The sequence below is a fragment of the Rhopalosiphum padi genome, chromosome 1 (assembly GCF_020882245.1).
Source record: "Rhopalosiphum padi isolate XX-2018 chromosome 1, ASM2088224v1, whole genome shotgun sequence".
Taxonomy (NCBI): Eukaryota; Metazoa; Arthropoda; class Insecta; order Hemiptera; family Aphididae; genus Rhopalosiphum; species Rhopalosiphum padi.
Genome location: NC_083597.1, coordinates 87,091,660 through 87,103,774, shown reverse-complemented (window position 1 = coordinate 87,103,774; position 12,115 = coordinate 87,091,660). Strand labels below are relative to the sequence as shown.

Genomic DNA, 12,115 nt, shown 5'->3' with positions numbered 1-12,115 from the left:
ACATTTTAAATACTATGAAATTATAGAATATCTACAATATATTTTTAAATTAAAAACAGGTTTAAAAAAAATATATACAAGAATTGTATTTAAGAATTTTAAAATAATATTTAAAAATTTAAAAATAATAGTGGTTAATAGTGTTTATATTATATCAAATAACGAGATGAGGAACATATTCCACGTGTCCAATGACCTGTGGAGTACGAATAACTACTATTAATTGGGTAATAATTTAATGAAATAAAATTAGATATAGTTGTGTTGGTAAAAGTTGTCAATCCTATATACAAGTAAATATTAACGATAAGGTATTTGAAATATTTGAATGTTTATTAGGTTTGATCCTTATATCGCGATAAAACAGAAAACCGAACACAACATAATACAGTAAATAACCGAAGAAAAAAACTGGTAAATTCGCGTATTACAAAATTATACACAATATATAGGAACACACCCGACATATACATATATATTCAAGCGTGTATGAGAAACGAGAATATATTATTATATTATATAATATAATCTTGCCAAATGGTCAATGAGGTCAATAAATTCTTATGACGGCAGTACAATAATAATGCAGTCCCGTCCAAAACAATGCATGAGGCTTTTCATTAGCATCGATAACTCCCGTTATATTAAATCGTACAAATGTAAGTAGGTGTACAGTTTTTAAAAGTCGACGCGGTTTGAGCGAACAAAATTAAACAACTACATAATATAAACTAATGAAGCGATAACTTCCGGAAAGCCGTTTTCGAATTTTAAATCGTTAAACGCGTATAAAGAAAAAACAAAACGAACAATAAAAACGTGCGAGCATAATTTTATATCGTAATAAATAATACAATATTATAATATAAATGTATTTAAGTAAAATATACACCTATAATTATGCATTTATGGTGCGTACGATGGTCGAAACGTCTGAAAACGTGTATTCATATCGTAAAGAGTCGTTTTTATTTAATCCTGGAACGGCCGGAAATCGGTCCAGAACCAGGGAACCTGCATAATAAAACAATATATAATATGTACCTACGACGCAATTGTCGCGAACACGACAGAAACGGATCGAAATAACGCCCAACCATATGTGTAGGCAATATAGGCATAACATATAAATATTATAATAATATATTATCACTCCGCAGTCCGCATAGGTATTCTAGTATATAAATACCCTGTGTACGCCGCTGCGGAGACGTGTCGAATACGGTTTGTAGTTTTCGAAAACCAGTCGTACACACTTATACACATAATATATTATAACACGCCGTGTATGTCACCCTCGTTTACGGCACGACAAAGGTGTAAACTATATAAAGTATATAATATAATATATAGGGTGCATTTTCTAACGTTTTTCTCGTTCTCGTTCGACAATTTGTGTTGCACGTCACACAAAACGTGTTCTAAATTCTAATTGAATTCGAAAAATATTTAGCATAAATTTTTTATTTTAAATATCTATTTTTTTTCAATTTGTTGAAGCTTTTTCCAAAAAAAAAAAAAAATATATAGCTAATAGTACCGAACAATGAACAAATACATTATAGTTTCCGAATACATGCAGATACATAATACATATCTATACATGAAAAGATCGGTGTTTTTAAGTTCCGGTAAAATAAGAGTGATAACAATATTCATCGCCGTACACAGATGATGTCTATATCACCCTGTAGATACCGTATATATATGTAAGCGCTTGTACATATAGTGATGTATATACCTTGACGCGTTCGGCGGACGTGGGCCGACGACACTTGTTGGCCGGCTGCGGCTTCCTGCTGGAGCCGCCGACCACAGCCGCCACCGTTTTCCTGGACACCGAGGGCGGGACCGGTTTCGGCCGCATCGAAGTAGCAGCCGACGGCCGGGCGGCTCTGGGGCTATGCGAGCCGGCGGCGGCAGCGGTGCCGGACGACTTACCACGACCGGTGGCCATGTCCTTGGCCAACACCATGGCCGCGGCAGCCGGCGCCCCGGACGGCTGTTGGCGCCTCCGACCGGGTCCCGCCGCGGTCCCTTCGACGACGGCCGGTGGCAGCGCCCCCGTGCCGGCCCCGCGTTTTAATATCTCGCCGACCACTTTGGGCGGGCCCGCCGACCGCTGACCTTGCAGTGCGCCCGGCGGCATGGTTAACATGTTTCGTGTACGGCCGCGGAAAGACGACGGAAACGCGGACGGACCATCCGCAAATCGACGACGACGCGCAAAAACACTACGACGCGTGTAATGTGTATTTTAATATTAAATCGATCAGCCCGCAGGTCTATGTAAACAGATCGTTTTAGACATCTCATTTAACCCGCCACTATATACTGCCGTAGTCAGGTCAACGACAGACGCGAACGACCATATAATATTAATATATCCTTATATTTCGATAATTACGCGCGCGAGACACGCACACTATACACGACGCTCGACCACGACACCACGCGCACGCTGCCGGCTCGACAACGGTCACCAGAGCGACTGGCGCGCGGACGGAACGACGACGGCACGCCGCGAGTACGTACTGTCGGCGTCGTCGTATATATTATATTATATATATAACATATAAGTGTATGTGTGTGTGTTACTGCCGTTTGATTTTTTTAGATTGGCGCGGCCGGCCGGCTGTGTACGCCGCGCAACGATGTGTATATACGCCGCCGCCGTCAATGAAACGCACGTTGGCAGTGGGACGACGGTTGGGGGGAGGGCGTGATATTCCACTCCCGGTGACGACGACAGCACTAGAATCCTAATGAAACGATAAACGGCAGCCTAATTGATAAAATGTTAACTGCACCCGTCTCTGTTGAGAACCACATCCGAAAGCGCGTCACCGGCCGCCGACCACCGTCGTGGTCTCTTTAAACATATATTTCACAGTGTGGTCGTCGCGTATTGTTATGCACTCGTGTATATATATATATGCCTACGCAGGTATCTAATAATGAACGGCATAATAATAATATTATTATTATTATTGTTGTTATACGCTCCGACCAAATCGTTATTCATTCCGTCCGGCGACCGTCAACACGTTTTCTAGAATACGACTTTACGTAGTTGCGTGCGCTTCAGAGTTCAGAAGACGCGTATACACGCCAATAATTATTATTACCCGTTGCCTTTGTTTTCGTTTTACGTTCTGGCCCGGTGATATTATAGATACAATGGCATTCTACGCTCGCTCTGTAACCACTCTTAAAAACGTTTATATACCGATCCGAATACTCGGTATAGCGAATAGCGATTAGATATCATTACACTACTACACTGGCGACTGTTTTAATAATGATTGCGCTCAATACTATTTATAATATTATGCTAATTGCAAATACCAAGGTTTTCCGATTACTATATTACTGTTGGAAGCTGTAATAGCTAGTTTTAAAGACTATAGAACTATTTAATATCATACTATATACATACTACGCCTATGCAGAGGACCCGAACAAAATGTATATTTATTAGTTATATTACATGATTAAAGCTAATTATATACCAGTATGGCAGTATGTATAATATATATATATATACAAATTGATTAAAATAACGGATTAATAAAAAAAAATTGTCATTTTCTTATATTTTTATACATAACCTATCAACTGTAACATCTATTATAATTTATATTATAAACATTCCTAAAACAAAACAAACATATAATTAGAATTATTTTATAACTATTATCATTTTATTGTGTCCTGGAACGTATTTAAGGCCGTTTAGATGGCCGGGGAGAGGGGATAGATGACACCTTTTTATAAAGGTTTAAATATATTTACATTTATTATTATTATAAATATTATTTAATGATATCCTACTATCCTAGCTTTTCTTCAAATTATAAATTCATTTTTATTAGCCTACTATAATACGAGTATAACTTACTATACCTATTAATTGAACAATGAATTTATTTATTATTTATTATTTTTATACGGTTTTTTTTGAAAATTAAAATTAAAATTTCGTCCTACTTCACATCAATAATCTTAATGAACGAATGACGATTACGAAAACAGTTAGTCTGAGAGTTAAACGACAAGAGGGCGCGGAGAAAAAGTGTGGTAAGTGAGACAAGCCGATGGAAAAAACTCCGTGGGTATCTACTATAGCTTGTGAACACCGTATGTAATGTAGACCACGGTCAAAGCGGCTGACATAATACCATGGTATATAAATCCATTGTTGAGTCAATTGTCATACCTACATACATGGTTTAAGCCGGATTTCCACTATACCGTGGAAGTAGAATTAAATATACTATAATATGAATGTATTCAATTTATATAAATAACGACATTTTAAACCTATACATATCATTACATATACAAAACTTTATACGATATGGTGTAGTTGAATTTCGACTTAACATGACTGGCAAATGGGTAAACACGATAATTTCAGTTGGTCACTATAGACTGAAGTATACTGATCATTTTAATGGAAAACAGTGTTAAACCATTCAAACCGTTTTCAACAATTTTAGAGTTTCGACAAAATCTCTTTCGCAAGTTTGTAATTTTCTGCGATGAAACGAGTATTATAAAACAAAACGAATCTTGTATACTTATTCATTACACGTAGTTTGAAAAAATGTATTGTCTATTTTCCAAAAATTATATGATCCGAGGGCGGCTTGCAAAGGTAAGAAATCAGTCACCTATTATGTTACCTCCATTAATCACAGGTTATCCAAACTAAAGGACACCTCTAACGTCTGACCATTATTTAGAATTAATTATAATTGGCTATAATGTTAATTTTTTTTTACTTATTTGAGTTTATAATATACAAATAAAACCTTTAGCAAAAATTTAATAATAGTGGTGTGATCACAATAAATAGTTTGTAACAAATATTTTAGTTTCTTATAGGAAAACTTTTTTAATTTATCATATTATTGTGCACCGGACATATAGCAATACTAATTACTAGTTAAAAGTCCAAATAACTGAGGTTATGTTATTATTGAATTAATTTTTTTATTCAATTATAACAAGACACATACAAATTATTTTTAATTATTTTTATTGTCGAATATTTATGTTTAAGAAGAAAAAATAGGGGGGGATATTAGCTCTTATAGTTTGATTATATTATGGACATGATCTTTTCGGACAAAATATTTAGGAACTTTATTGCATATTTTATAAGATTTTAATATACATACATTTTTACCACAGTAACATGTTACGATTTACTTTGGAGTTCACAGTCAACAAATACACCACTATTGTATAATATAATTTATTATGATGACTAACGCAATCCAATAGATAATAATTTGAAGATATTACATTAATTATTCAGATTATATATCGATATCTTTAACACTTATCGGTATATTATATTATTATATATTTGTAAATACTAAAAAGTTAAATAAACAATTGAAGTGTTAAACTGATTATCTTAAATAGTAAAGATATATAAATGACGCATTTAAATTCATACATTACATTATATCTTTTTTATCTTATTTCTAATTCATGTTTTTATTAATTATAATTTATCTCGTATTATTTATTGAAAAGTTGAAAAATGTTAAATAGCCTGTATACTCAACTTTATCTAACTATAAATAAATTGCCTATATAAACGTTATAAATTATAATATTCTAAAAAGCTACAAAATCAAAAATCTATATTATTATAGGTATATATAGAAAAACGTAGAAGTTCCCGTTATTCTTTAATTTATTTTTACTGAATATTTTTAAAACGATACTGGGAATTTTAACTCCAAAGTATCAACCCGGTCCAATTTACTATCATACATCAACTACTAAGTTGACAATTAAAACATTTTTACTGCCTCGAACAATGACGACACACAAAAATTAAAAATTAAAAACACATATCATCGTAAAATCAATATATTCATCTCTTAGCATAAATCTAAAAATTCAAAGTGTGAATAGCACAAAAAATCTGAAACTATACCATGTATATCCTACGACGTTAATTTAAATATTTGGTAAAAAATTTAAGTCTCAATATATAGAGTTTAAAGTTATACTTTCCGTAATTAGTGCAAAAAATAACAAAATAGTTAATTAGCTTTGTAACATTTTTTAAATGCCATCTTTGCTTAAAATATTATTTAAAAAATATGATGCGTTTTATATTTTTCACTATAGAATAAAAATCAACAAGAAGTTGTCTAATCTCGGTCCAGAATATATTATTATCTAAAATTGTTTCATCAAAAGTGAATAAAAGAGAAGTTATTATTGTATTAACTTGAATAAAGAACTATTATATTATATTGACATTTTCAATCTTTATTGAATCAAAATAATTTACATTTAAATTTTAGTAACCGTTAATAATCTATATTATTCATCTTAATACATATTATTAATATAACATAATGATCAATAGAAAACTAAAAACTATTCAAAGAATGCATACTATAGCAAATTCTACAACCTTGAAATATTTTTCAATGCCTACCATAATGTCACGTGTCCACCAAAACAAACATTGTTAAATATTTATTTCTTTGTGTGGATCAAAATATATAAAGTTATATTTATAGTGTATATTGTGTGTATTATAATTTATAAGGTATTATTATAATATTAGCATTTGATAAATGGTTTAAAATTTAAATTGAACATTTTTTCATTTACTATTATACACATTATTATTTAATTTTTAAATTTTTTATCAGAAAAATTCAAACTAAATTTAATAGAGTAAATTTATAAGAAATAGATTAAAATTTAAAATATCTATTGACTATTAGTAACGCAAAACTATTTTGAATTTATATCAGGTCTAAAAATGCTTATATAAATTGTTGGTAAAAGAATCAGGTCTCTTGAGGCTAATTACAGTTTAATTACAATTATAAAACAAAACCTTTTTAATAGGAATCTTTTTTTAAATAAAACTTTTAGTTTCTTCCTCGGTTTCTTCTAATTTCTAACTTCTGAGTAAACAATGAATGTGTGTTGATTATTCAATGATAAGTTTTTTATAATATTTTATTTGTTGTCAACACTATTCAAACAGTAATTTTTTTTAAATTTCAACTTTAATTTTGTCCTAGTAAACAATTTAATCTAGTTAGTACCTACTTAGAAGCACATATTTTTTATAACAATGTCTTCTAAATGTAATGAAATCTTTAAGTTGTTAAAACTAGTTTTAAATATTAAAATTTTCAAACCTTTTTTGTTTTTTTTTTTTAAATGTAGATAAAAATGTTTTTATTTAAATCTTAAATTTTTCATATAACAAATTAAAAATACACTGGTAACATTATTTTATAAGCATTTGAAGTTAAAATTCTTGACTTGAAACTTTTTACAATTATATAAATTATTATTTCCTATACACAATTATAATTTTAAAATATTAAGATTAAATCAATTGACTAATTTATAATTATTTATTTATATGTCAATGGCTATATTGAATATACATTGATGAATTGTATTTGTATGTAGATAACTTATAATTGGAGGACTATGCCCAATGTATTTTAATCAATATTAAAGGGGTCCACCAAAATATTTCGACTGTTTTCACACACAAGCAATGGGTATGTCAATTTACAACTTCAAAATATAATAAATAAACAAGGTGAGAAGTTAGTAGTAACAATTTTAAAAGGAGTTAGTATAGGCAATTTTGATAACATAAAATAAAAATTTCTTCTGTTCATATAAAAACATTTTAAAATTGCCTTATGTCATCATTAATTTTAGTTGGTTACAAATATATTTTTGAATTTCATAAATTTCTTGGTCTAAAACTCTAAAGATATAATAAAAGTTTAAATTTAAATTTTTTAACACCCGTATGCTATTTTTACAGAAATAAATATTTTAATCAATTCTAAAGACCATAATTTTAAATGTTAAGATTTCTATACTATTTAAGGAGCATTCTACAATACTAAGAGAAAAACCTTGCTCCTTTTTTACACAAACATATTGTAATTTTGTAAAGAGTACTATAAAAATGTATCCTAAACACCTACCAGATTCTTAAATAATATTTAAATACTAGTAACTATAGACTAAAGTAAATAATATTTATCATTCAACATTAACTAATACATGAATTAGATAGATTCAATTTTATATCTATTTTATAAACAACAATTTTCCATATCGTCCTTAATTCTACAAAATTTAGAAATTATATTTTATGGTATATTTTCCATCTTAATTATAATAATTTTTCATTTATTTAGTGCACGATACATATTTAGGAGGGGAGGAGATACTTTAAATTATATTAACAAAAATGACTTTACGAGAAAAACTTGCAGGCTTTGTAGAATTTTTGGATTATAATACTGTGTTTTTTTTATTTGATAGAGGAAGACTTTTTACAGATATCAATGATATATTTTCTTATTTCAAACACTAACAAAAAAATAATTTGTAAAATAAAGCTTTGATTGTCTTAAATATAACATGAAATTTGAAATTTAAATATTGAAAAACACGGTTCAATGTTGACTGTAGAATATTTCCCTAAATTAATTTTAAAAAAGAAATTGGTTGTTTCCGTAAGACAGGATCATTCACATAATGTATATTTTAGGACAAAATTACATTAGCGCCGAGCGCCATACTTAAGTATTTTTAAGGGGTTTGATATAGACAATTTAATCATAAATGTACAATATCATATTAAATTTTTAAATACTAATTTAAAGTAACTGACAAGTTACTACTTGTCAGTACTATGAGTAACATACTATGTTAGAAGCATTAATGGCTGTATTTTAGTTACAAAATCATATGGAAAAAATATTCATATTAGGGGAAAGAATCTGGAAAAAGCTACAGGCGCAGTTAAGAAATCAAATTTTCACCGTTAAAAAAAAAGAATTTTGTCTGTGCAATATCGTTTTTCATTTAGCCTAATAAGTTCTTTCCCACATAAACAATTTTTAACAAACAAATTTTTGTTCACTTAATCAAGAAACGAAACAAAAGAATTAAGAAAATTATAACAAACTGAAATATATATTATAATAAATTTGTTTAAATACATTTTTTACTTGGAAAGTATTGCTGTAAAGAGGGATTGTGGTGCCCAGAATTTTTTTTCCTGGTTACCAAATAATTTATGATAAAATATAGCCTCAATTATAAAGTGTATACTGTATAATGTATTAATGTCTATCTGTATATAACATTAAAAATATGTCATAATACTACCTTTAGTGTCCATTAACTTATTATATTATATATGGCTCAAAACCAATGTGCAACAAACATTTATAGTTTGTATTATTAAATTTATTTTAGTCCCAAAACTCATAACGCAAAATCCAAAATAAAATAGTAGATTACTTCTTATACTCTAGTGATATAATATAATACAGTAGACTCTCGGTAATCTGGTTGTACGATAATTCAGTACATTTAGTAATCTGGCTATATTTTATTTTCAGAATTTTTGCTTAAACAACTACAATAAAAAATCTTAAAAGCATCATGTCAAACAAAAAATGTCCAGATTACCAAGAAGCTATTGTATATTGTTTATTTTAAATAATTATAAATAATAATAAATAATAACTGTTTACTTACTAAAGTGTTTCCATTTTGACTGCTTAAATATGTTTGACTTAATTCATAAAGCTCCAAAGCTGGCTCTACCTACAAGTAATATAAACATTTGATAATAACAATAACTAATGTTAATTCTTATTTAATTTACCTTAACAGTAACGCTTGTTTCTGATGACTTAATCATATCAATAATTTCATCTCTATTTTTATCAGAAACAGGACTACCATTTACTTCTATTAATTTATCCCCAGGAAGAAGTCCCGTATAATGTGTTTTATCTTGTCCCGGCTCAGCAAAAATCACTGGTTTCAAACTTTTTGCTGTATTTTCTGATACAAGACCACGTCTTAACGAAAACCCAAAATCACTACCAGGTCCTGCTCTTCTATTAATGGTCAATATTCGAGGCTCTACCTTCACAATTGGAACATATGGAAGTTTTAAGTTTTCGTCAAACTCATCAGTTAAATAATCATTGCCAGAAGGACTAAGGTTAAATGGTGTAGCAAAACTGCTATTTGTTGTTGAATCTGTGAGGCTATCAATACTTGATACTCTTGGAACATTTTCATACACGATTAATTCATTTTTTAATGTATTAGTTTGTAGAAGAGAATCTGAATCAAGATCCTGTAATGGTCCATGTTCTAAGATTGGTGGAGGTTTAAGAATACCTCTGCGAGGTGGAAGAGGAGGGGTTTGAAGTGCTTCATCAGTCTCATCACGATTTAATGGAGCAAAAAAGTTGGCACTGTAATCTGCAGTAATTCCACTAGGCAACTTTTGTTTCTCTTTACGCCTTGTTCGTAGTTTTAATGATTTTCTCACCTAAAAAAATGACACGGTAGAATATATATACTTATTTTAAAACAATATTATGTTTTTCTCACCTCATCCAATCTTAACAAATCATCAGAGGACATACTAAAACTGCCTTTTTCTTTTTTTTCCTTTTCTTTACGCATTTTCTTCATTTTTTTTCTTTGCTCTTTTTCTTCAGTTTGATTATTGGCTGAACCCTGTGACCCATATCCAGAACTGCTCCCATTATTCACCACATTGTGGGAACCAGAACTTTTTTTCATAAAATTAAACATTGTGATTGATACTGGTATATCATGAACTAAAAATGTTATAATAAAAACACTAAAATTTAGTTTTTGACATTATAATATAAATCATTTATCATATATAAAACTATTATACATTCAAGATCACATAACAAATACATCTTTTGAGGTTGAAAAAACAAAGAACAATTATAGGGTCTTATAAAATATTATAAGACATGCATATAATTATTATTTTTTATACAGTACAATTTTTACCTTAAGCTTCTCTGTTATTCAAGAAAGTCATTGTTGAACTGAGATTCTGGCAAGATGAAGTGCATTTGTAATACAACTATGCTTAATAATCATGAATTTTTGTTCTGAAAAAAAAATAGTTTTATTTATAACTAGTAAATTTATTATTATTTTGTATATTATGTACATATCATGTTATAAATATTTTGCATCAATACTAAAATCCAATTTTTAAAAGTCAATTAATTAATTTATAATAACTTAAAATTAACTAGTTAATTATTAAATACTTAATGTGATTATAAAATCAGATAAATAGTCATGGATTTAGAACAAATATGTAATAAGTATTAGTATATTATTATTTATTTTCATAATATTACTATTTTATTTTTTTTAGTTATTGTTTTTTAATTAACATCATTAAATACAATATGGACTATGCATTATTTCAATTTATGTTTATGGGAATTGAAATTTACCAACACCAATAATAAATTTCATACAATTTTATACTTTATTAGTAAGCATAAAGCTCATAAATATGTCATCAAAACCGTAATACAAATATTGTTTAATATTTAAATAAGGAAAATATAAATTATTCTAGTACCTACATAAAAATGAAATTAAACATTATATTTCATTATGAAAGAATTAAATCAATTATTTTAAATGTCACTGCTTTATGCTAGGTTTAGAATAATAAACCATTGAATAGATTACAATAATAGATGTGTTAAAAATTTGAATTCAATGATAAATTAATGCATATAAAAAATTATTTTATCATAAAACTATCTTTCAGCATTTCTTAGGATATTTTATAATTTATTTATATTAACATAGGTAATTTATTTTTTTCCATCAGTAAATTGAATTAATCTAGGTATTTAGTATAATAGTATAATATTTCACATTTTTATGATTAATAAGTTTTATATTATAACAAAAAAACTTTAAATAAAATATTAAATAAAATTTTTTAATGAGGTTATTTTATGCATGAATATTCAATTTCGTCAAAATTTAAACTTCAAACGTTATAAAAAATATTTGTAAAATTGCGTTTTTTTGTAATTTCAGTAATAATAACTATATCAGAAATTTTCAATTAACTTTTTTAGAGTAAATCAACTTTGTCAAAAACTAGTTTTTCGCAAAAATTGCCGTTTTTTCTTCATATATTCCCCTCCCTTCGATAATTTTGAAAAGTACTGTGAGTTATCAATTTTGACATCACAAA

The 12,115-nt window shown here is 28.7% G+C and overlaps 1 protein-coding gene across 4 annotated transcripts in view; it reads right to left on the bottom strand.

Moving 5' to 3' along the window:
• The window catches only part of LOC132916906 (unconventional myosin-XVIIIa-like), a 47,261-nt gene that overhangs the window by 27,510 nt on the left and 7,636 nt on the right, over positions 1 to 12,115 (bottom strand). For 3 of the 4 annotated variants that reach the window (XR_009660221.1, XR_009660222.1, XM_060977344.1), the window contains exons 2-5: positions 10,891 to 10,994; positions 10,453 to 10,685; positions 9,710 to 10,390; positions 9,580 to 9,648 (exon numbers count right to left, since the gene is read on the bottom strand). Coding sequence is in view for 2 of the 4 variants with exons in the window: in XM_060977344.1 (XP_060833327.1) it covers positions 9,580 to 9,648; positions 9,710 to 10,390; positions 10,453 to 10,659 (957 nt within the window). In the remaining 2 variants the exon portion in view is untranslated. Of the gene's footprint in view, positions 1 to 1,741; positions 2,521 to 9,579; positions 9,649 to 9,709; positions 10,391 to 10,452; positions 10,686 to 10,890; positions 10,995 to 12,115 lie in introns of those variants that run through there. The other variant, XM_060977345.1, reaches the window with a different exon arrangement.